Here is a 27,553-nt window from a genome sequence, read left to right on the forward strand (position 1 = left end):
TGGTTTGATTTTTGGTGACAGACTCCCTTTAACAAGTAGACCAGTGAGACTGCCCACCCAAACCTTCATGAACCCAATGCAGATCTCTCTTCTGCTTGAAGTTAATTTTTTAAAACAATTTTACAGTCTACATACAAAATGAATGTACATAAGAAGTTAAAGGTTATGTAAGCCTTTTGGTGACATTCTTTTGTTTTTATGTAATGTATGTATTTGGTGATGACAAGCAATTTTCTAATATACATTTATTAAAAATGTTCTTTTGTTTCAGCGCTGCAGCTTCTATGTATCCACTGTACATAGAAACTGCAGACCAACGCTGTCAGTCGTCAACTGCAGACCAACGCTTCTGTGTGCCTCTGACACTTTAACTCGAATGCTGATCAAATCTAAGGGTTAGATAAAGTGTCAAAGGCACACAGGAGCGTTATGCAGCTTCTATGTACAGTGGATACATAGAAGCTGCAGCGCTAAAATGAAGGAAAATTTTTAATAAATGTATATTAGAAAAGCGCTCATAATAACCAAATACATACATTACATTTAAAAAAGGAATGTCACCAAAGGTTTTCATAGTCTTCAAGTAAAGTAGTATATTTGCAAAGTTACTCCGTTTGTATTGATTCTGATTTACAGCCTATATTAAAGCCCAGGGCTGCATTCACAATTCTGCAGGCTTCAGAACTGAAATATCCCAGAATTCCTTTCCGTTTTAATGCCTAACAGATCTTATTCTAGGGATTTCCAGTCTGGAATATTTAGTCTATATGCCGGGCATCGTGCAGTAATCCAATGCAGGAACACTCCAGGTACGCGGTGCCCACACACAGCGTAAACACTGCAGAATTTCTATCTGGGTTCTCCGTGAGGAATTTCCGCAGCGTTTACGCAAGAGAAATTTACATGCTGCAGATTAAGAATCAGCACCGCAGGTCAATTTTCGCACGTGTTTACATTTTATTTCCCCACAGCGTGTGGATGAGATTTGTTTAAATCTTATGCACTTTGCTGCTATTGTAATACGCTGTGATATTTCTACACAGAAAATTTTGACGAAATTCTGCAGTGTTTGCGCTGTGTGTTATTGCGGGTATGTCTGTCAACAGATTTATTATCTGTTTCCAATGACAAAAGGCAGAATTGTGAATTCAGCTCTGGAGTATAATATAGGCTTGAACTCTGGATCAGTACAAGATAAGTAATGCAATTTATTTACTAAATTATTAGGTAGATCAGGAGTCTGCAACCAGCAGCATTCCAGCTGTTGTTGAACAGCCTGTTAGGGCATGCTGGGAGTTGTAGTTTAACAAAAGTTGGAGACGGAGTGCCGTTGGTTGCAGACCCCTGTTGTAGATTATATTTCAATACAAACCATATAGTGGTGTTCAAAGGTGAATCCTGTAAATATAATTCTATCCGATTTCCCACTTTCCAGCTCTGCAGGAGTATTTCCATTACAGAAGTGAAAACTCTTTTGTCAGAAAATTCCAACTTAAGCAGCCTCGGTAAATGTGCTATTTCTAGGTTTTGCCAGGGTTTGTGGCATTTTTTTGTTTGTTTTTAACACTGTTTTAGTACCTGCGTTTTTACATGCTTTTTTATGTGGCGTGTTTCAAATTGCAAATCATGTGATTCAAAGATTCCTTTTTGCAACACATGACTTATTCTGAAAAAAGTGGCACAAAAAAATGCAGAAAACACATTGACCTATGAGATTTTTACACCAGACAAAAAAAACCTATGGATTTGTATGGGAAAAGAGCGCCACTAACTGTCTGTAAAAAAAGGCCAAACCAAATCCTTGCTGCAATTTAAAAAAAATGTCACTGATCCCAATAAAAATGAACCCAATGTTTGTTTTGCATTTAATATTTCCCTATTGACTTCCTGCGAACATCTGGTCGCAGCATTTTATTTATTTTTTACGAAAAACACCAGGAAATACTGCACAAAAAAATTTGCAGTTTTTCCTAATAAAAAGGTTTCTGAGATCAGCGGGTAGTGGCTAGACTGGTCTTTATTTTTAATGCAAAGAGCAGGGCTATCGGAGGATTGGGCTGTCACAAACCCCCAGAGTCCCTGCTGGCCTTCCTGCTTGGACCAGACCAGCCCTATCATTGCTTAAAGGCTTTATTATGGATGTCTCGAGTGATCATGTGATCACTTGAGACATCCATAATAAAGCCTTTAAGCAAGGGAGATTAGGCGATCACATATTTTGTATTTTTATTTTTTTTTAAAACCCTGTGTCATGCCCCACCCCCTCATGCCCGCACTTGACATAACACAGTGCCCCAAGTTAATTAATGCTGTCTAATAGCATAAATTTAGACCAGGTAGTGACAAAATGCGCCAAATTGATCACAGTGATACATGCTGAATGATCGATTTGGTGCATCTTGCATGACCTGTTAGACACACTCTCTTCCTTTTGATTTTGCTTATTTTGCGCCATAATTTTGTACCACTTGTTTGCTGTATTTTTGGAGCACTTTGGCACATTTTAAGTCGCGACCCCTTTCTGGTAGGTCATGCTCAATTTTCAGGGAGGTGCAAACATCAAAATTGTGCCAAATTGTGCCAAAATGCACCAAAATTTGGTGCGATTTCAACACATTCTAGACCCAGACACAGTAGTAAATCTGCCCTAGTATATTTCTTTGTGTCCAGAGTGTTTCTTAGATCACATAAAAGACAATGAAATCCAGAAAAGCACGGACACCTTGGATTTTCCAGCATCAAGAAGGTTAAAAAAGGCAAATCAGAAAAAAGAAAGTCAACCATCTTTCTGCTCCGTATGGTAAAGCATCAGGATTAGCCAACATAGAATAAAAAACAGGAGTCTGGTCTAATCTTCTCTGGCAGCCATGACTTTTACTATCTCCTTCCTGTTAATTGAATCAGTGAGCATTCCTTACGCCTTACACAAAATAATTCCCTTCCCAGCAAAATAAAACTTAGCCGTGACAGCAACTGCCTGCCTGAGGGTAATCCGAAATATTCAAGGGAAGGTCTCTGCTTCCTCCGATAGATCTATCAGCTGAAGCACGAGCGATGGTGGAGACGTCCATATGCAACGCTTACTCCCTGAGCAGTCATTGAAATGAGAGCCAGGTATAAGTACTATGAAATGTGACACGGAAGTATCTTCCATGACATTTTTATTTTCCTACGATTTTCCTGTATTATTTCTTTCTCCTTACCTGTGTTTGCTGCAGAGAAGTCTTGACCTTGGTTCACCTCTACATTTGGCTGGGGTGTAGACAAGGTAACATTGTGTATTGGGTTTAACTCAACAGAATTTGTGACTACTGGTCCGACAGAATCATGAGAAACCCTTTCTCCCCGTTCAGTAAAAATAAAATTTTCTGTAACATTGAAGACTGATTTATCGTCCGACATTGCAGTCATTCCAGGAGAAGTGGTGAACATGGCTGGCTCCATATGGTCTTCTTCCATAAGATTTTCAGGACCTGCTGTGGTAAGCTCAGCTCTATCTATATTTTTAGGACTTTGGGTTGTAGCCTTTGTATCATCCCAGTCCTCTTCTAATTCTGAGAAAATCAATTCTGCACTTGCATTACTTTTACTGGCTATCGTTTTAATGTCCAGGTCTGAAGGAAATTCTACGTTGACCGTAGTCAATGATTGGTCAGGGAGATGAGAGGATACCGTAGAATAGTCCATTTCTGTTTCAACAATGCTGGTCCTTGGGTTGGTTGTTAACATCTCTATGGTGTTGACCTGAGATGCATTTTCCAAATTGCTTTGTTTTAAGTCGGCATTATTCTCTACTGTTGGGGGAAAACTTTCCTTGGCATTACCCGTGCTGGCTTCGACCCGAGATGCCACACTTGGGTCGTAATCAGTGGCAGAACCAGCTGTGGTGAGAACTCCATTCTCACTTGAAGTCCTGCTTTTCGCACTAGAACCAGCCTTGATAAGAAGTCCAAGATTACTGGTCTCAGGGCTTATTTCATCTACTGTGCTGTTACCATTTAGTCGTCTCAAGTTATTTTGAGATTCTTCGGGAACAGCAGGCACGTTGTCTGATGAGGCCACATAAGAAGACGTGTTATTCATTTCTTTTTCAAAGGTAGATTGAGTGGGTAGAAGAATATGATCAGCATATGAGTTAACTGTTTCATCAAACCCTGTGTTTCCTTCAGGGATATTCCGCTTGTCCTGTCTCCGAGAAAAGCATGTTGCATATGGTGAAAGCAGTAGGATGCTACATAGCACCCCACATATATGGAAGACCTGTGATCTCTTCATGGCAGTTGGGGCGACAGCTGATACTCCCAGAAAGCAGAATCCTAAAAGAGATAGACCGATAAATTACTATTTGAGGGTAACTCTAAATTATAGGAGGTGTCCGGGATTAGAAAAACAGGGTCTGCTTTTTTTGTGAAACAGTGCCCCTCTTATTCATAGGCTGCGTCTAGCATTGCATTTCAGCCCCATTCAAGTAAATGTTGCAATACCAGACAGATCCTATATGCAAGAGTGGCACTATTTCAGGAAAAAAAAAAGCTGACCTTTTTTTTTTTTTTTTTTTTTTTTTTAAATCCTGGACAACGCCCTTTTAAATAAATCATGCAAAATATTTCTCTAATGACTTCAACATTCATTTTAGTTTTAGACATGGTGATATAAATAGGGTGTGTAACAAGGATACCGTGAGAAATGTGATAAGAGAAGTTGTTTCCAACAAATGTTTGCCGAAGGTAGTGCTCTCAACAGGAGGACAATATGCAGACCACAGGTCAATATGAAAAATGGATTCTGCACCGAAGCTTAGGATAAAATCTCTGATTAATCTTTTGTATTTGAGGTTATTTTATAATGTATAACACTCAAAAATCTGTCCACAATAACGAAATAAAAGCCACAGCCACAATTTGCAATGGGAGACGTGTAACTTCTGGGTCCCAATGCAAAACCTGGAACAGGGCCCCCCACTTACTATGTGTCATTTATAATGCTGGTATCTAGATATGTATATGAGGGTCATTTTGCGTTCCTATGGCCCCATGCCTGTTGATATCTCTACACCCCCTATAGCTGCACCCGTCCACTGGTAAATACTGTTGGTTTTAGCTTGTTACAGAGTTAATCAGAATCTTTTACAACCTTTCCTCTATAAATTCTTAAGTGACATCCTCCTTTTAATAGGATGCAGCTTTGCAGCATCTTTTTCGAACATATGACATCCCCCCTCCAGGAATATACCATATACATATACCATATACACAATGTTCAGACACCCTTAAACCGTCCCCATTCACTGTTCGATCATTAAGAAATAATAAATAGCCCCCCCCCCCCCCAAAAAAATATCTATGATCACCTTATTGTGGCCATCGCATCTATATGTACACCTTTGAAGTGAAATTTTTCTTAATCATGTTTTATCTGATTTTAAACAACTTAAATAAATTTTTATTAAAACATGGTTTTTGTTTTTTAACCCCTTAGCGACCAGCCTATTTTAGGCCCTAATGACCAAACTATTTCTTTTTTCCGTTTTTCTATAGTCGCATTGAAAGAGTTATAACTTTTTTATTTTTCCGTCGACATAGCTGTATGAGAACTTGTTTTTTCGGGATTAATTGTACTTTTTAATGGCACCATTTTGGGTACATATCGATTATAGATTAACTTTTATTAACTTTTTTTTGGGGGGAATAGAAAAAAACCCTGAAATTCCGACATGGTTGTATGCGTTTTAAATTCACGCCGTTCACTGTCGGACGTAAATAAAACATTACCTTTATTCTATGGGTCGGTACGATTACGACGATACAATATATGTAGGAGGTTTTTTATGTTTTACGACTTTTGCTCAATAAAAACACTTTTGAACTAAAATTACTTGCTTTTTTGCATCGTCTCTTTCCAGGAGCCGTAATTTTTTTATTTTTCCGTCAATGTAGTGTTATGAAGGCTTGTTTTTTGCGGGACAAGACGTAGTTTTGATTTCTACTGTTTTGGGGTACATGGGACTTTTTGATTAACTTTTATTATTACTTATTTGGGGGGCAATGGAAAAAAATAGCAGTTTCGCCAATGTTTTTTTGCGGTTTTTTTCTTGCGTGTTCAACTTGCGGTTTAAATTACATATTAACTTTATTGTTTGGGTCATTATGGACGTGGCAATACCACATATGTGTACTTTTAGTTATTTTATACACTTTACTAAATAAAACCACTTTTTAATGGGAAAAAATGGATTTAATTTTTTACTGTAATTTTTATTCATAATTCGTACTTATTTTTTGAGTTCCACTAGGGGACTTTACTATGCGATCTTTGGATCGCTGCTATAATGCTTTGGTATACTTCGTATACCAGAGCATTATTGCCTGTCAGTGTAAATCTGACAGCGAATCTATTAGGACATGTCTCTGGCGTGTCCTAATAGGCATATGCCCAGGGCAGACCTGGGGGCTTTTATCAGGCCCCCGGCTGCCATGACACCCCATTGGAGGCCCGCGATTGCATTTGCAGCCCGCCGATGTGACAGAGGGAGCTCCATCCCTCTGTAAACAAGTAAAATTCCGCGGTCGCTATTGAGCGTGGCATTTAACGGGCTAAACGGCCACGAACGAAGTAAACTTCAATCGCGGCCATTGGAGCAGGAACTCAGCTGTCATCAGACTCCAGCGAGCACGGGACACCCGTGCAGGACTTAGACTGGGCTGCCGTGAAAAGGCGAAGGCCTAGCCTAAGGGCCCTTAGTGACCGCCGTGAAAAGGCGTATTGGTGGTCACTAAAGGGTTAAGATACAGCTTCTATGTATCCTGTCCATATAATAGATGTATCCTTCCATCAAAGCCGATTCCGTCAGGTCAGCTGCACTGACCGCTTGAGTGAAAGCTGGACCTGTGTGTCTATAATATGCATAATTCAGCTAGCACCGATCACATCTTAGTTCATCAGCTTTTAAATTGATAAAAAACAATTTAAAAGTTGCTTAAAATTAAAAACATTGCTTTATTAAACAAAAAAAAGATTTTTCACTTCAAAAGTGTACATAGCCTTTAAACATCTTTTTCGCTAGTTATTATGGCTACTACTGGTGCCTGTCACTCCATTTTTTTCCCCCTATGAAGTAAACTTTGTAGGATATAGAGGTCCTCTAGAAAATGCTAGGAATAACCTCTTACATTTTATAAATTATGGAATAGGGGAGACGTGAGCCCCAAAAAAATTTTTGCCAATGAAAATGATGGACAGAGAAGTAGCGGTACTTGTCATGTGATGCTTCTTAGCCAATCACAAAATAACCAAGGTTGCTTATTTTTTTATTGGCTAAAAAGCATCACATGACAAGTACTGCCACTACCCTCTTCAAGCTTAATGGTTTTTTTTTTCCACTAATGACATTAATGGCTTACCCTGTGGATATGCCATAAATGTCTAGTAGGTCTGGGACCCCCACCTATCGGGAGAACAGGGGTACAGGTACAAATTGAATCGAGGCGTGGTCGCACTGCTGTCTCCAGCAGACCACCTGCTGTCTCCACTGAAGTCTATGGGAGTTATGGAAAATTCTTTAATGGGGCATAATGTGGTGATCGGTCCTCTTTAAAGGGTTTGTCCAACAAGGAAGGACAACTAACTTTTCAAACGTGGCTCTCCTGGTGATCAGCCGACAATTGTGGAGAGGTATTGGCTGCTGAAAGCCCTGGTTATTGGCTGCTGAAAGTTCTGATCCGCAGTTATGCCTGGGGGAAGCTAACAGTGCCTGCACAAATGTGGTATTACACAGTGTCAATTCAAGTAATTGGGAGACCATGTAATACCTGGTTGTACCAATTCTGCCAGAGCAAGAGACGCTTTTTGCCATGGCTCTTCACTCTAGCAGAATGGGGGACCCACGAGCAGGAAACCCCCCTCTATGACGTCCTAATTTTCTAATAGGGCACACAGACAAGGTAAGAATTCTCCTTTAGGCCAATGAAACTGTTAAAATGAAAGATTTTACTATGCTTTTTACATATTGTTTAAAGACAAATTTTTCAATAAAATAATTGACAATCTCTGGAAAACAGAATCCTAATTGGTAATGGAAGTGTTCCCTATGTGAGCAGGGTATTGTATCTGACGTGGTGGAGTAATGAAACAACTCCCACATGAGATCTCTGAAGACAGAAGTCGTCTCAAGGGACTTCTCAAGTCGAAAACAACAAAAGCAACAAATGACTTTCTCCCGGCACAACAAAAGGAAACAAAAGAGACCTGTATCTATACCCTATAGCACATATATGTATATTATAACTCACATTTAATAGTTTATAGTATTATTTTATAGAGATCAGATTTTAGAAGCCGGGAACGGAAAGGTTATTAAATTTTGTCAACAATACGTAATATATCAAGCATGGAGGACGGTGTGAATCTGATGTGCTACTGTCTGAGGGTTGCCATAGAGACCCTATCATCCTACTGATGAACGATGACCCAGAATGCAATGTTTCAAAACTCCCCCTGTGACTGGCATACAGTGGCACTGCAGTCAGAAAGGACTATGCTTGGTCTTGCAAACAGGACTGCAATGCAGTAAATGCTGACAATGGAGCGTATTAACCCGTTTAATGCCAGGTGCCCCTGCAAATAAGCGAATAGATCAGGTGGTCGATGATCAGGAAGAGCCTCATTCTGCACAGACTTCCTATAAACTATTGCAAGAGATTATATCTGTCACGAGCAGTTCTAGGTAAATTATCATTGCACTTTAAAAAGATCAAATGAACTAGGTAGAAATAGAAAAAGTATAAAATGACTTGTCTTGTGACAGTTTAGGCTTCGTTCAGGGGTTCCGTCGGAGCTTTCCTTCAGGGGAACCCATGAACGGAATCCAAACGGAAACCATAGGTTTCCGTTTGCATCATTATTGATTTCATTGGTGACGGATCCGGTGCAAATGGTTTTCGTTTGTCACCGTTGTGTAAGGGTTCCATCGCTTTGACAGAATGAGTAGCGCATTCGACTACGATATTAATTCGGTCAAAACGACGGAACCCTTAAACAACGGTGACAAACGGAAACCATTTGCATCGGATCCGTCACCATTGAAATCCATGGTGATGCAAATGGAAACCGTTTCAGTTTGGATTCCGTTTATGGGTTCCCCTGACGAAACGCTCCGAAGGAACCCATGAACAGAGTCCCGACGCAGATTTGAACAAAGCCTTGATGTGTTATTCTATGGTTTATTACATCATTCAGGATGTACACAATGAAAACATAAAAACCATATGATGGTTTATTATGTGAAACAAAACTAAAATCAGTATTTACTAGAGTATTAATATGTGGACTGAGGATATGATATAACATTTACCCGGATCATGTTTCTGATCTGATAGATCTTCCCCGGTCAACTATAAGTAATATTATTGTGAAATCAAAGCAACAACTGCTTAGCCACGAAGCGTCAGATCACGAAAACTCACAGAGTGGGGCCGCCGAGGGCTGAACCACGAGCCGCGTAAAACTCTCCTATCCTCTATTGGACCACTCACTACAGAGCTACAAACTGCATCTGTAAGTGACATCATCACAAGAACTGCGTGTCAGGTGCTTCATGAAATTTATTTCCATGGTCAAGAAGATGAGCACAAGTCTAAGATCCCCATGTACAATGCCAAGCGTTGGATAAAGTGGTGTAAAGCACGTCGTCACTGGAGCCTGGACCTGTCGAAATGGGTTCTGTGGAGTGATGTATCACGCTTCTTTATCTGGCAGTCTGATGGATAATTCTGGGTTTTGCGGCTGCCAGGAGAACGTTACCTACTGGAATGCGTAGTGTCTACTGTAAAATTTGGTGGAGGAGGGATAATGGTCTGGGATTAATGCTTCAGCATACCAAGACATTTGTTCCAGTATGACTGTGCCCCTGTGCACAAAATAAGGTCCATAAAGACATAGTGTAACAAGTTTGGTATGGGGGAACTCGATTAGGTGCACAGAGTCCTGACCTCAACAACATCAAAAACCTTTGGCTGAATTGGAACGCGGATTTTGAGCCAGACTTTCTTTCTCAACATCGGTGTCTGACCTCACAAATATTATTTTGGTTGAAAGCACAAATTCCCACAGGCACACTTCAGAATGCGCTCATATAGGTGAGATGGTCAGGTGTCCACATACCTTTGGCCACAGTGTGTATCATGAATGCTGGTGTCCTGACCACCAGGTGAGATTCCCGCATCTAGACACAGACTGAATGGAAAAGTGGCTACATGTGCGGCTCTCTCCATTTAAGGCAATGGGCGTTACAGAAAGAGCCAATCAAGCACGCCCACCTCTATTATTATGTGAGCAATCAAAATTTAACAGGGTCAAGTCCCACAGTGAACACCAATAAAAAAGAAAATAACAATGCTGCATCTATAAGGCCTTAACTAGGCCCCATCCTTGAGGGAATAAACAGATTATTTATAACATACCTGTTCACATAGTATGTCCTGTAAAGAACTCCGAACCTGAGCTTCAAGAGGTTATTCTTACAGGGGTATTCCCCGAATCTACAATTATCATCTATCCTGGTCATCTGATCGCTTGGGACCCCACCGATTGAGAGAACAGGGGTCCAAAACCGTGTGCTCGAGCACAGTAAGAAGGACATTAAATGGAGCGGTGATCGAGCATGTGCGCTGTCACCCTACTCAAAGTCTATGGAAATAATGGAAACCGCTATGTACAGCGCTTCAGTCTATTCAAGCTCCTCCTCACTGCACCACCTGCAGTGAGGAGAAGCTTGAATAGACTGAAGCGCTGTAGATTTTGGGGGTTCGGGACCCCGATTCTTACTTTCTTCGATATTTATGGCATATCCATTGGTCACCAGTCTATCTACTCGAGACTTTCTGTAAAAGTATTAGGCAACTACCATCACCAATTCCCTAATACAGATATACCAACAGAATCATAGAAAAGAAACCTGATGGATCTATTATAAGTTATTGGGGGGGGGATCATAATACGTCTTAACAAATTCCTCATATTGGTCATGGATCCTGTAAAAACAGAAATCATAACACCTTAGTAAACAGACTCGGAGGTCGTTTTGTGGGAAATTACAATGCGAGAAAAAAAAAACTGACCCATCAAATCATATGTATATACACTGAATGGCCACTTTGTTAGAGACTCCCATCTAGTAGGGTGTTGGACCTCCTCTGGTCTTCAGAACCACTGCAATTCCTCGTGGCATAGATTCCACTAGGTGTTGAAATCGTTCTGCAGGAATATTGACCCATGCGGACAGGATAGCTTCTCACAGTTGCCGCTAAAGTGTCTTCTACCATAGGGTAAACCGCTGCCATGAAGGGATGGACTTGGTCGGCCACAATGCTTTGGAGAGCCGTACTGTTCAAACGTCCACCCACAGGTATCAGAGGACCCAGGGTGTGCCAATTAAACATTCCCCACACCATTACTCCACCTCCACCAGCCTGAACTGTTCACACCTGACAGGAAAGGTTCATCGATTCATGATGTTTGCACCAAATTCTGACCCTCCGATCATTATGGTGCAACCGAAATCTGGATTCATCTGACCAAGCAATGTTTTCAACTGTCCAGTGATCTATTTTTTTCACTCCTTTGCCCACTCAGACAGCAATGGCACTTAATCTGGTTGTCTGCTATTAATATATTATATTATGCTGAGGAACGACAAGTTGTGCATTCGGACACGTTAGTCGGAGCACCGGTGTTGTCTTTGGCTGCAATTCGCCAGACTGTGTACCACCTGTTCGTCAGAACGGTTCTTGACATCCTCCGCTAACCGCTTTAGTCGACGAGTTGTTGACGTCAACAGGATCCCCTTTCGCTGGATGTTTTTCCTAGATCTCGCCATTCTCTGTATACCCTCAACACAGTTGCATGAGTAAAACCCCACTAAGCTGGCAGTTTTTGAGATACTGGCCCCTGCATGTCTAGCACCGATGACCAAGCCTCGTTCGAAGATGCTCAGATCGCTAGATTTTCCCATTCTAATGTGGATTCACACTGAAATTGTTCCATGGAAAACTTGCTCACTTGATTTTATGCTGCACTCCGGGGTCACGTGTCTTATTTCCTATACCAATAATGAAAGGGCAAATGTCTCCAATAAAGTGGCCCTTCAGTGTAAAATATATACATTATTCCATAGATTTTACCAGCTCTGAGCTGGAGTACATTGTAGAAGGAATCTCCATATGGTGAAATGCCACACTGCACATTAACTAGAGATTGTTACAAGCACTTGGCTCCATTCGCTTGAATGGGGCTGAGCTGTAATGCCACACACAGCCTATAAAAAAGAGTGGCGCTGTTCCCAGAAGTAAACATCTATGTTTTCTATTCTTCCACATGCTTTGCATGTTGCTACTGTCGTTCATTGCAAAGCTTCATAGACTATACCTCAATCAGGTACTTTCTATTGGCCACATGGTGCTCCACATAGTGTACAAATAACCATACAGTGCCTAAATAACATTGCTATATAGCAGCCTAAATAAAACTGCCTGACCAGCAAACCAGGGAAGGCAGCTGAATCCTATGCTGTTGCCTTTCTATAAGTTGGGGTACAAAGAGTTGGTTGGGGTAACCAAGCTATGGATGCCCTGGCCATCCGGTCACTAATGCCCCTTTCAGCAGTGATGTGTGATGTACCCTGTACAACCACATAGGTCTCACACCTTACACCCCACTTAATATTTTTTTTGTATTCCGCAATATATATTACTTGTTGCCAGGGCCGGATTGTGGGACATAAAAATCAGCCCTGGCATTTAAAAGCACACAGGCCCACCTACTGTCCATGCAATATGTTTGCGCAGTTCCGGGCCCACCTCTCAAATATACAAAATCATTCCACATTGTTTCTGGTCCTCCTTATTGCCTTCCTATTGTGCTACTCAGAAGTTTTATAAATCAGTAAATCCTACAAAACTGCTAAATTGGAACAGCACGTGATGGGCTAAATGTATATACCGGTCACAACACTCATACAGGGGCGGTGTCTGATTATTCGCCATAACAGCAGGAATGGGCACCTGATGTTGATGAGTCAGTGGTGTTGATACCCAGAAATTCAATTTCTAGTTATAAATAAAATATAAAGGGTAACTAAACTATCAAAAATACTTCATATTCTTAACCCCTTAACGACCTATGACGAAAATACACGTCATAGAACGAAGGGGTGACGTTTGAGCGGGCTCACGTGCTGAGCCCGCTCTATACACCGCAGCTATCTGCTGTGTATTACAGCTGTCACGCTGCTCTAACGGCCAGGAACAGCGATCGTGCTGTTCCCGGTTATTCAGCTAGCTAAATGCCACGGTCAATAGCGACCGCTGCATTTAAACCGTTAGGAGGAGGGGCGGCCCCCTCCGACAGCCCAACTGCCACCCGCAGCACGATAGGGGGGCGCCGATGGTTGTCATGGCAGCCCAGGGTCTTAATAAAGGCCCCCATGTCTGCCTTCTGTCTGCCTCTGGCTTAGCAGAAGCCTGTAAAAATGACATTATACTGCAGTACATTAGTATTGCAGTGTATTGTGCCAGCGATCTAACAATCGCTGGTTCAAGTCTCCTAGGGGGACTAATAAAATGTGTAAAAAAAAGTTAAATACAATTTTAAAAGTGTAAAAAAATATATTTAAATATTAAAATTAAAAAAAAAACCTTTCCCCATTTGTCCCCAAGCACAATATAAAAAATAAAATTAAAAAAATTGGTATCGCCGCGTCCGTAAAAGTCTTAACTATAACAATACACCATTATTTAACTCACACGGTGAACGGCGTAAAAGAAATAATTAAAACACTGAATCATTGTTTTTTTTTGGTCACCTTAGCGCTACAAAAAATGAAATAATAATTGATCAAAAAATTGTATGTACCAAAATATAGTACCAATAAAAACTACAACTCGTTCTGCAAAAAATAAGCCCTCGGACCTCTTAATCCACTTTGGCTCTCAGAATGCGGTGAAACAGAATTTTTTTTTTTGTTAACAAATAGTTTTTTCTTTGTAAAGGTAGTAAGATATAAAATACCTATAGAAATTTGGTATCACCGTAATCGTATTGAGACGCAGAATAAAGTTAAGCCGTCGTTTTTACCGCACAGTGAAAGCAGTAAAAACAAAACCCAAAAAGCAATGGAGGAATTTAGTTTTTTTCCAATTCCACCCCACAAATAATTTTTTTTCCGTTTCCCTTTACATTATATGGTCATTTAAATGGTGCTAATAGAAACTACAGCTCCTCTCGCAAAAAAATAAGCCCCCACAGCACTCTATTGACGAAAAAATAAAAACCTTATGGCTCTTGGAAGGCGGGGAGTGAAAAACGAAAAGGTAAAAATGAAAAATGGCTGGGTCGTTAAAGACTAACTGAACTTTGAAAAAGCTTTCGACATGTCATAGTGACATGTCAGAAGTTTTGATCAGTGGGAGTCTGAGCACTGAGACCCCCACCGAGCGCTGAAACAAAGCGGCAGAAGCGCTGTGCTGCTTAGTTTCTGATCGTCTTTCATCGGAAAGCCGAGTGTGCGATGTACAGGCTCATAGACTTTCTATTAAGCCTGTGCACGACTATTTTAGCGATCAAAAACAAAGCATCCCACCACTCACCTGAGCGGTTCCACCGCTTCCTTTTAGCCATCAGTGGGGGTCTCCGTGCTCAGACCCCAAACCGATCAAAACTTCTGACATGTCACTATGACATGTCAAAAGTTTTTTCAAAGTTTAGTTACCCTTTACGAATGTGTTTGAAATAAATTGTATACATTGTACACTACCAGGATATATGTGTCACTAATTTATTTATGAAAGTAAGGATAACTGCAGTATAAGTTAAATTATTAGGTGGATGAAATTAATTTTTTAGAAAATCGCCACTGCCCAAATTCTAAATATTCTAAATCATGTCACTATGTACTGTACACACTAACAATGCATTCATATATAGTGTAAACATTAATAATGGCATCATATATACTGTACACATGAATGTCCCTACATACTATACACATAAATAATGCTGCCATATATACTGTAGACATAGATAACACCATTATATACTGTATACATGAATAATGCCACCATATATAACGTACACATGAATACTGCTATATATACTATAAACATGAATAATGCCACCATATATAACGTACACATGAATACTGCTATATATACTATAAACATGAATAATGCCACCATATATAACGTATACATGAATACTGCTATATATACTATAAACATGAATAATGCCACCATATACACTATACACATGAATAACGCCACTATATACTATACACATGAATAATTCTGCTATATATAAATAATGCCGCCATATGTACTGTACACATAAATAACACCCCTTTATACAGTACACATGAATACTACTGATATATATATGTATATACACTACCGTTCAAAAGTTTAGGGTCACTTAGAAATTTCCTTATTTTTGCAAGAAAAGCACAGTTTTTTTCAATGAAGATAACATTAAATTAATCAGAAATACACTCTATACATTGTTAATGTGGTAAGTGACTATTCTAGCTGCAAACGTCTGGTTTTTAATGCAATATCTACATAGGTGTATAGAGGCCCATTTCCAGCAACCATCACTCCAGTGTTCTAATGGTACATTGTGTTTGCTAGCTGTGTTAGAAGGCTAATGGATGATTAGAAAACACTTGAAAAACCTTGTGCAATTATGTTAGCACCGCTGTAAACAGTTTTGCTGTTTAGAGGAGCTATAAAACGGACCTTCCTTTGAGCTAGTTGAGAATCTGGAGCATTACATTTGTGGGTTCGATTAAACTCTCAAAATGGCTAGAAAAAGAGAGCTTTCATGTGAAACTCGACAGTCTATTCTTGTTCTTAGAAATGAAGGCTATTCCATGCGAGAAATTGCCAAGAAACTGAAGATTTCCTACAATGGTGTGTACTACTCCCTTCAGAGGACAGCACAAACAGGCTCTAACCAGAGAAGAAAGAGAAGTGGGAGGCCCCGCTGCACAACTGAGCAACAAGACAAGTACAGTAGAGTCTCTAGTTTGAGAAATAGACACCTCACAGGTCCTCAACTGGCAGCTTCATTAAATAGTACCCGCAAAACGCCAGTGTCAATGTCTACAGTGAAGAGGTGACTCCGGGATGCTGGCCTTCAGGGCAGAGTGGCAAAGAAAAAGCCATATCTGAGACTGGCTAATAAAAGGAAAAGAATAATATGGGCAAAAGCACACAAACATTGGACAGAGGAAGATTGGAAAAAAAGTGTTATGGACAGACGAATCGAAGTTTGAGGTGTTTGGATCACACAGAAGAACATTTGTGAGACGCAGAACTGAAAAGATGCTGGAAGAGTGCCTGACGCCATCTGTCAAGCATGGTGGAGGTAATGTGATGGTCTGGGGCTGCTTTGGTGCTGGTGAAGTGGGAGATTTGTACAAGGTTAAAGGGATTTTGAATAAGGAAGGCTATCACTCCATTTTGCAATGCCATGCCATACCCTGTGTACAGCGCTTGATTGGAGCCAATTTCATCCTACAACAGGACAAGGACCCAAAGCACACCCCCAAATTATGCAAGAACTATTTAGGGAAGAAGCAGGCAGCTGGTATTCTATCTGTAATGGAGTGGCCAGCGCAGTCACCAGATCTCAACCCCATAGAGCTGTTGTGGGAGCAGCTTGACCGTATGGTACGCAAGAAGTGCCCATTAAGCCAATCCAACTTGTGGGAGGGGCTTCTGGAAGCATGGGGTGACATTTCTCCCGATTACCTCAGCAAATTAACAGCTAGAATGCCAAAGGTCTGCAATGCTGTAATTGCTGCAAATGGAGCATTCCAAGACCAAAGCAAAGTTTGAAGGAGAAAATTATTATTTCAAATAAAAATCATTATTTCTAACCTTGTCAATGTCTTGACTATATTTTCTAGTCATTTTGCAACTCATTTGATAAATATAAGTGTGAGTTTTCATGGAAAACACAAAATTGTCTGGGTGACCCCAAACTTTTGAACGGTAGTGTATGTATATATATATTCCAAGAATCAGGCAGCACTCCAGAGATGTAGCAAAAATAGAAAAATGTGCTTTATTCCATCAGTCAAAACAGCAACGTTTCAGCTCTACCATAGAGCCTTTCTCTATGCTTGAGAAAGGCTCTATGGTAGAGCTGAAACGTTGCTGTTTTGACTGATGGAATAAAGCACATTTTTCTATTTTTGCTACATCTCTGGAGTGCTGCCTGATTCTTGGAATATACATTTTGGGTGACCTTGGTCATGTCCCTGGCGGGCTTGCACCCTCATCTTTATGAACTGACTGTGCGGTTAACATTTTTTTGTTTATATATATATATATATATATATATATATATATATATATATACTGTGCACATGAATAATGCCGCAAAATATATACTATACACGTGAACAATACCACTATATACTGTACACCTGAATAGTGCCACCATATACTGTACAGTACACGTGAATAACCTGGAATACATGGCGTAAATGTGCCATTTATACCTAGGACACATGCCACACACGCACCACTCAAAACTAGAACATTGACTTATAATGGGAGTTTTGTGTTTTGGCGAAACCATCGATTTGATGTGAAAAATTACGCAACGTGTAGCAAATCTGCCAAAAACTGTGACAGGCTCTGCCGCAGATGCAAACAGAGCCTAATTTCCGTGCCAGTATTGGTGGGTATTGATTTACTGCAGACAGTAAGGCTAGATTCACACAAGCGTGAGGAAAATCGACCGTGATAAACGTGACGTTTTTCACGTCTGAGGTGCCCCTGTGCGGGTTCCATTTTCACGGATCCCCATAGACTTGAGTCTATGGAGGGATCCATGAAAACGAAACAAAATAGGACATGTTCTATTTTTCAATGGACCCTTCACACGGTCCGTTGAAACAGCGGTCGTGTGAACGACCCCATTGAATTACAGAGGTCTGTGTGACGAAGCACAGCTTACTATTTGCTGCTTGATTGTACAGTACAGAGGCAGCTGATCTCATCCTTCTTCTACCCCTTGCCATAGGCTTGACCAGATACCCAGAGTGAATAGGTTTTGGTTCCTAGCGATAAGTAATAAGGACTGTGTGGGTGGCAGCCAACCAGGCCACTGTGCACTGGCCCATCTGGCATTCGCAAGAACTGCCAGATGGCGAGTCCGGCCCTGCTTGTAGAATAATTACATAACATGTATATCATTTACACTACATTCACACTTGCATTTTTGTGTATGTGTGAGTACAATAAGTCAAGAAGGACTTTACGTTATTGTTTACGCTAAGAAAATAACAGGTATATACGACATGGGCACACACTTTTTTATTATTTATATAAAACAAGACAACTTTTTTTTAGCTTTGAACATTTAACTAATAATTCTGAAAGGCAAAAAAAAAAAAAGGTATAAGTGAAGTGCATACTTTTTTTTTAGACATATTTCCAGTATACTCGTGCACAAACCTTTATAAAAATTACCAAAAAATTTTTGGCCTCCCATTACAGACAACAGATGATTAAACAGATGGTTTTGCCAGCTGCTGCAGGGGAAATGTATTATTACATCGCAGCCATTCAGATGTAATACATGAACAGCTCATAGAGGGGGTCCTGAGCGGGGAATCCTCCCAATGACACTCATATGCCCTACTGGGGCCTGATGGGCCCATACCATAGTCATAGCTCCTAACCGTCACGGATTCAGCGGGACGGTCCTGGATTTCGGGCAGTGTCCCAATGTCTCGGGCAGCTGAGGGTATGTCCCGGACTCCCGGTGTCGACTGTAACTGCGTCCTCAGGACACACTTTAAGCGCTGAGCCAAGGGAAGCCCTTGACGTCACTGTCCATATATGGACAGTGAAGTTAGTGGCTCCTCCATAGCTGAATCCCCTGCCAGAGCGTTGCAGGTGCTATGGCCGGGGATTCCGCTCCTAGAGGGAATCCCTTATGTCACTGTACATATATGGACAATGATGTCAATAGCTCCTCCTGGAGCGGAATCCCCAGCCACAGCGTTGCCGATGCTCTGGCTGGGGATTCCTCCTTTAGAGGGAGTCCCAATGGCTAGGGGGGGGGTATCGCTATCTACAGGGAGGGTGGCACTATCTACATGGCACTGTGTGTGGCACTATCTACATGGGCACTGTGGCACTATGTGGGCACAGGAACTTTATAGGTGGGCACTGACACTAGGGGCAGCTAAGGGGGGATTATACTGTATGGGGGCAGCTATGGGGCATTATATTGTGCAGTGGCAGCTGGAGGGGCATTATAGTGTATGGGGTAGCTATGGATCCATTATAGTGTATGGTGGTAGCTATGGGGGCATTATAGTGTATGGGGGAATCTATAGGGGCATTATACTGTATGTATCAAGGGCACCTCCATAGTGGAATTCCCTGCCAGAGCATTGCCGACGCTATGGTCGGGGATTCTGCCCCTAGAGGGAATCCCTGACGTAACTGACCATATATTGCCAGTGAAGTCAGTGGCTCCTCCTGGAGCGGATTTCCCTGGCCACGTCGTTACCGGCACTCTGGGGCATTATACTGTATGGGGGCAGCTATGGGGACATTATACTGTATGGGTCAGCTATTGGGGCATTATGCTGTATGGGGGCATCTGTGTTGGCATTATACCGTATGGGGAATCTGTGTGGGCATTATAATGTATGGGTGCAACTATGAGGGCATTATACTGTATTGGGGCAGCTATTTACAGTGTAAATTGTGTTTAAAAACTTGTATTATTTACAAAGTTATGTGCATTGTTCTAAATATGATAATGTAAACTTGTCAAATGGGAGGTTACTCTTTCTTTTCACTCTCGGCGGTGTAATGTTTTCTGTATGACGCTGTCCAATCAGCGTCATACAGTTCTCCTGTTCCCGGCCCAGCAGCACAGCATGATCATATAGTATACAGCTTCCATTCCTGACTGCATCTTCAACTGGTGATACCTCTGGTTGTTTCACAGCTAGAACTGCGATTAGATTCTCATCTTTCATATGCCACCGGAACCACTGTTCTAGGTGGTCCACAGCCAGAGATATGGTTATTGCACTTTATGATTGACTTACAAATTTTTGTGCAGTACATATTGGCTTATATGAGGGCTGCTCAAAACCCGACATTTACTGCGTTAAGAATGTATGAGCCAATGTTCTAGTGCAATAACCCTATGCCATCATATAGTTGTAGTTTGCTACTAGTTATTGTGCTAAATGAGAGAGAGAATATTTAAAGATACAGTAAAATTCCTTTAGTCTGCGTTCCAATAGTCCTGAAAATCTTAACGTGTCTCTAGCAAAAACGTATAATATTACACACAATCGTATCGTATGGGGCCAAGGCAAGCCATGGGTATCATATAATGGATCCATAATGCCATTCTATGACCACCCAAAAATTTACAACTTTTGATAGTCCAGCAATTACCTGGGACTTGTTTATTTGAAATGTGTCCTGCACACCTTCATAGGTAATACAAGAAATCTTCTTCATACCCATTATATTTACTGTAAAGGTGCATTAAATGGGTTGTCTGTTTTCAGCAAATTAATATTATTTTTCTATATATAATTAAAAGTTATATAATTTTCCTATGTCATTTCTGTATTAATTCCTTACGGTTTTCAAGATCTCTGCTTGCTGTTATTTAGTGGGAACATTCATTGTTTACTTCCGGTGGATAGAATTCTGTCCATGGTCATGTGATGAATGCATAGGTGCTGGGATCGTTAGAAGACACAGCTCTGATACACATACTGTAACGAGCACTGCACCTGTGTGTCCATCACATGACTGTGGACAGAATTTTATCCACTGGAAGTAAACAATAAATGTTACTACTGAATAACAACAAGCAGAGATCTTGAAAAGATGGTTGCTAAGACCCAACAATAGATCTAGGTGATTACCAGGAAACCACGGAGATTGACTTAATGCCAGGCTACCCTTTACAGGGTACCTACTCACCCCTCATCGTAGGGAATAAATGGGGTATAAGTAGACTTCATTACTGACTGATTCACTGCTTACCACCTAAACTTTACATAGACATTTGCACTATCGATACAACAGCTCTTGACCATTTTTGACAATACAAATTAAAGGTTAAGTGTTATTACAGCCAAATAAGACTGCTTCAGAGGGTCCTGGAGGTAATCAAGCTCATAAACCTTCCTGTAGTGGAGAAAATATAGACACAATATAATAAATCTGTCAACAGCAGCTTGTTGATGGTTTCCACACTATATAGATTTGAAATAAACCGAAAACAATAAGTGACAACAGCAAAAAAGGTCATGGAGATATATAAACTATAAAAATGCAAAAGTTTACACTTACTGGCTATTATATAGCTTCACTTTTAATTGATCATGTACATTCAATGCATACAAATTTATCGACACTAAATCTAAAATTAAATCTAAATCTGAATGAGAGACGCTGACTGCAGTCTAGTGAGTATTTGATGATTATACATTCATGCTTACTATTGAGATAAGAAATATAAGACATACAAAACATGATTAATATATACATAGGGAATGTGGAACGAAACTCGGTTGGCGTAATATTCCATTCACGAGCCATCATATTTTAAGTGATATATTCGAAAGGAGACATTTACTGCAACAACTGGATTTTCTTATGCACAAGATCTACTGTATGAAATATAAAAATTCTGGGATAAGTGAAAAAAGAATACACACAAACACCAGCGTTCCTTGAGTCTGGACCCAGTTTTATGGAAAATCTGATGACCTGGCTACCCAAAACATAGTTCCAAACTCCATTTTAATCTGGAATACCCAATGACTTTTGAATATTAAAGGAACATTCAAGGAAAAGTGATACACAGCTGGCCCGTAGACTTTAGATGGCTGTTCCTCCCGACCCCTGCCACACACTTCGCCGAATAAAACGGACCGGACGTGTTGAAATCCAACAACCGATCCTTATCTTATCCGACATCTGCCGTCAGGGGAGAGTCGGGACACCACCATACACATTAGATGGTTGGCTGGTCCTGCCGAAATCAGCGGCTTCGTCCGACATTCATCTACTGTGTTTGGCAGCCTAATTTTGGGGCCTGAAGTGGTGGAGCATTATTCAGAGATTCAAAGAGAGCGTCTTGTGTCATGCACTCAGACCCAGTATAAGGCATAACACAGTATATCAGTTTTGCTTGGAGTGTTCCTTTAAAGAGGTTTATGAGATGGAATAATAGACTCCCTTTATGCACCAAACAGTGCAAAGTACACGATGTGTAAAGGTGCGGCCTATATACATAAATCTGCTGATATCCTTCACACCTATATCTTCAAAGGCCGGATTCAGACGAGCATGTGCATTTTGCGCGCGCACAAAACGCATGCGTTTTGCGCGCGTGGCAGCTCCGTATGTCCTGCTCATATGGATGCGCGGCTGCGTGCTTTTCGCGCAGCCGCCATCTTTATGACACTCCGTTTGGATGTTTGTAAACAGAAAAGCACGTGGTGCTTTTCTATTTACATTCATTCTTTTACTGTTGTTGCGCGAATAACGCGCGACCCACGGAAGGGCTTCCGTGGGGTGCGCGTGATTTTCACGCACCCATTGACTTCAATGGGTGCGTGATGCGCGAAAAACGCCTAAATATAGAACATGTCGTGAGTTTCACACAGCGGACTAACGCTGCACAAAACTCACGGACTGTCTGCACGGCCCCATAGACTTGTATAGGTCCGTGCGACCCGAGTGAAAACCACGCGGGCTGCACGGACGCAAATCACTTTCGTCTGAATCCGGCCTAAAGGGGTTGTCTTTCAAAGACAACCCCTGACATATGCCTTAATAGGCCATATAGATATCATACACGAGTCTATAAGAGCGACTTCTGTTCTGGCGAACTCAAGCCAAACATGTATTGCATAGACGGCAATATGGCGAACTCGAGTCACCTATGTATTACATTGATGGCCATTCATTTTAATGGCCGCCATGTAATATTATATATCAGCAGCTTCCCAAACATAATTTGCTGGCAGCTCCTTTCTGTTAGGGGTCATTTCTGTTCATAAAACCCCTTTAAATATGGAACTGGAGATATAGGAGATAAAGTAGTGATCATGGAAGAAGCAATTTTTTTCACTTCTCAGTAATCCCATTGATAAATACTATGGCTGATAACGGAGAACAATACATACAGTAAATGGAGATGAGGTTCAAGGCCCCTTTTGAATGGCGTTCAGTAGTTTGTCTGGAACAGAAGAGGTTAATCCTGAAGAGACAATTCCCATCCCCATGATTAGATTTGCCAAAGGCACTAAATTGCATCGGAGTCAAGTGGCACTACATTCAGCTATTTCCCGGTTGGTACAGATAATGTCACTTTGTAAAACATTATCCACAAGGACAAGAAGATTAATGATATGATGGCATTCATTCTAATATCGGACTTTACTGGAGGAAGCCGGCCTATCAATTAGAAAGTGACATCTTTATGTATTATAGCAGTAGACTGCAGCAGTCTTCTGACCTGACACGTGATGTCACGCTGTGATGTCACCACTGAGGGGTGTCCCTATTTCTGTTTGCCTCAAGTGTGCAGCAGGTTATTCACATATGGTTTTTTCTATTTTGCACTGTCTTTCATATGTACACGTTTCTAGATTGTTTTCATATCCCCGCGCTGCCTTGATATGTATTAAAGGCATTTTCTGAGGATTTATTTATTTTTTTCATGTCCACTTTGTATGCCCGGAGGGTAAATGGAATAAGTCATTACTATATAAATACATAACTTTAACTGCACTGTAGTATTTAACAATGAGGTGACCACTACTGATGATCTTTGATCTATGGGCCGTGGTGGTGGTCACCTCAGGGGCTCAATGCAGGATGAGGAAGAAATAAAGGCCACTGCTGACAGTCTTCATGAAGAGGCAAGATGGCGGCTGCAGGACATGCACGAGAACAGTATTATTATATTGATTTACTTAAGGTTTTATAATAAAAAAAAATCACATTTATAAAACATCGAAAACTTTATATAAGGAACAGATATCGTCCGTGTTTACAACGAGCGCCAATCTACAATATAGCTTGATGATCGGCGCTCATTTGCTCCCTAAAAACGGAGCAATGATCATTTAGTATGCGGACGAATGGTCGTTAATACGATCGTTTATCCCCATGCATTTGCATCCTATCGGCGGCACATCTCCCTGTACAGGGCAATGATCGGGAACGGTCGTTCACCCGATCAAGGAGAATTTTACAGAAGACAGTTGCTGTGTGACCCTAATCATACAGTATTATCTAGTGGACCAAAATTACAGCATGCTGGATATGGGGGTGAGTAGGGGGGTGCAAGACCTCTTATGACTTCTCAGTGGGTGCTGTTGATGCCCACCCCCTGAGAGATCTAAAGATATGTCTAGTAAACATGGGGGTCTGTCAAATATTAAGATTAAATCTTCTCCAATGCATGGATGGAAAATCACTGTTCCACCTTTTAGGGTATGTGCACACACACTATTTACGTCCGTAATATACGGACGTATTTCGGCAGCAAGTACCGGACCGAACACAGTGCAGGGAGCCGGGCTCCAAGCATCATACTTATGTACGATGCTAGGAGTCCCTGCCTCGCTGCAGGACAACTGTCACGTACTGAAAACATGATTACAGTACGGGACAGTTGTCCTGCAGCGAGGCAGGGACTCCTAGCGTCGTACATAACTGTGATGCTAGGAGCCCGGCTCCCTGCACTGAGTTCGGTCCGGAACTTGCGGCCGAAATACGTCCGTATATTACGGACGTAATTAGTGTGTGTGCACATACCCTTAGATTTAAACACCGTTTTGGTCTTTATCAGCTGTTACAAAACACCTCTCCTCTCCTAAAATGTCATGTCTGTTTTAGTAAATACTTGTATTTACCATAAAGTAACAATTCTGAAGCATCTTTTCTCAGAACTCTATGTTGTTCCGTTCCTCTGTTATTCCTCCTACAAATTTATGAATAAATAGACAACTGGGCACTACCAGTTGGGGGTGTCTCCCTATACAGACTGACAATGTCCAATCAGTGCTGAAAGAATGAAACTAAAGGGACACACCCCTTTGACAAGGGAAATAGTAACACCCAGTCCTCAATTTAAACCTACATTTCTAAGAGGAATAACAGAGGACTGAAAAACGCAGAACTCAGAGAACAGACTCTCCAGAATTGTGATTTTACGGGGAGTACAAGTATTTACTAAGGCCTCACTCACACGAGCATGGCATTTTTGCGCACGCAAAAATGCGGCGTTTTGTGTGCGCAAAAGCCACTTAACAGCTACGTGTGGCCTCGGTATATGATGCGTGGCTGCGTGCTTTTCGCGCAGCCGCCATCATTATGACACTCCATTTGGATGCTTGTAAACAGAAAAGCACGTGGTGCTTTTCTGTTTTCATTCATCCTTTTGACAGCTGTTGCGCGAATCACGCTGTTCGCACGGAAGTGCTTCCGTGCGACATGCGTGGTTTTCACGCACCCATTGACTTCAATGGGTGCGTGATTCGCGCAAAACGCCCAAAGAACGGACATGTCGTGACTTTTTTCAGCGGACTCACGCTGAGTAAAAATCACGAACATGTCTGCACGGCCCCATAGAGTAATATAGGTCCGTGCAACGCGCGTGCAAATTCCCGTTAGTCTGAATAAAGCCTAAATCAGACATGTCAGGAGCGCTGCCTGGTCCTTTTTAAGGCCATGTTCAGGGGTGGCAGAAATTTTCCACTGCAGATTTTGCCGCAAATTCGCTGCAATTACGCAACGAATCGCCAGCAAAATTTGCATATTTGACAGGTAATTCAGATGTTGCGGATATCACAGCGGACTTGCCACAGATTTCAGCCTCTACTTCTCCGCTGGCGGCCATGCATGCTGCAGAATAACATTTCTGCACTGCAGTCTATTTTCCGCTACAGCTTTTTCCATAACGTCTGCACTAAGTTACTTAATAATCCATAGAAAGTAATGAAAAAAAGTCTGCTGCGGATTTGCACTGCAGACTGTCCGCAGCGGAATTCCACAGCAATTCCCCCACGTCTGAACGTACCCTTAGAAGCATTTGTTATTAGCTTTAAGATGGCAGCAGGGGCCATGTTACATATTTGTCTTGGACATGGGGGCTCAGCTTTGGCTGCAGACTGGCTCCCTGAAAAACTCCAAGTATCCCTTATAGAACCCCAAACCTGGCATATTTTAAATGCATACTGATCATAACTGCAAGAAGTTCACATAGGCATAGACCAACCCCCCTGTCTTGTAAGAAGGAGACCCCTATAGAGGAGGTTTGTAAGGTCCAAACTTAGTCCGAACCTGACATTTTGGGGATTGGCTTTAGAGCAGCAGCCCCCAAACTTTTTTGCACGAAGGACCAGATTCATGCAAGATAATTTTTCCACGGACCAGCGGGGGGAATCACGCGCATTACAAAACACCCTGCAGACTGCAATTAAATGGAAATAAAATTAAAATAAAAACGTTCTTAGGGGCAGTTCATACGTTGTGTAAATACTGCGGTTTTTCCGCAATGGAATTCATCGTGGAAAATCCACAGCATAATACAGTAGCAGCAAAGTGGATGAGATAGAACAATTCTCATCCACATGTTGCGTAAATAGTGAGCGGAAAAAACGCTCAGAAATTGACCTGCGGTGCAGAATTTTATTCTGCAACTTCAATTGTATTTGCGTAAACGCTGCTTATTTGTTGCAGGTTTTCCCTACTGAATTCAGTGGAATGTAAAACCCGCAACAAATAGCTGATGTTGCGTTAATTGCGACGGAAAAACACAACTGAGAAAAAAGAAAAAATCTTATACTTACCCAGAAATCTGTCTCTCATCCTATGTGACCGCTGCAGCCAATCACAGGCTGTAGCGGCAGTCACATGGGATGGATTAAACTTCATCTCAGGAGGCCGGCCTGGATGATGTCAGAAGGCTGGCCTCCCATGTGACCGCCACTGCAGCCAATCACAGGGTGCTGCAGTCGCCTGGGATGAAATGTCACCCCAGGAGGCCGGCCTGCTAAATGCTGCTGTTTTCCGCAGCGGACATTCCAGGCTAAAGACTGCACCAAAGTTTGGTGCAAGTTTTTCGTCCGAAATTCCCTGCGGCCACCTGGGTGGATATGCAATGTAACTTTACGCAGCGTATCCACCCACGACCCGGTACCAAATGATCCACGGCCCGGTATTGGTTTGTGGCCCGGTGATTGGGGACAACTACTTTAGAGAATGACATTACTGACATTTTGTTCTGATGAAATTGCTGATAATTTGCATCATCCAATGTCTTGCAAGAACAACTTGAGTATTACAAAGGATAATAATATACCCCCTACTGTAATCTTCAACATTGATTTCTGAGCCATAGAAGAATTAGCCTCTATGCTTATGGGAATCCTTGGTATTATCTAATATCCTTAGAATTTACATTAGGAGACACACATACATAT

At 41.4% G+C, this 27,553-nt stretch overlaps 1 protein-coding gene across 1 annotated transcript in view; it reads right to left on the bottom strand.

Moving 5' to 3' along the window:
* The window catches only part of ARMH4 (armadillo like helical domain containing 4), a 117,557-nt gene that overhangs the window by 87,821 nt on the left and 2,183 nt on the right, over positions 1-27,553 (bottom strand). The window contains exon 2 of the mRNA XM_075843401.1: positions 3,204-4,316. Coding sequence (XP_075699516.1) covers positions 3,204-4,316 — 1,113 coding nt within the window. The remainder of the gene's footprint in view (positions 1-3,203; positions 4,317-27,553) is intronic.

Source organism: Rhinoderma darwinii, chromosome 12, assembly GCF_050947455.1.
Source record: "Rhinoderma darwinii isolate aRhiDar2 chromosome 12, aRhiDar2.hap1, whole genome shotgun sequence".
NCBI classification, from domain to species: Eukaryota; Metazoa; Chordata; class Amphibia; order Anura; family Rhinodermatidae; genus Rhinoderma; species Rhinoderma darwinii.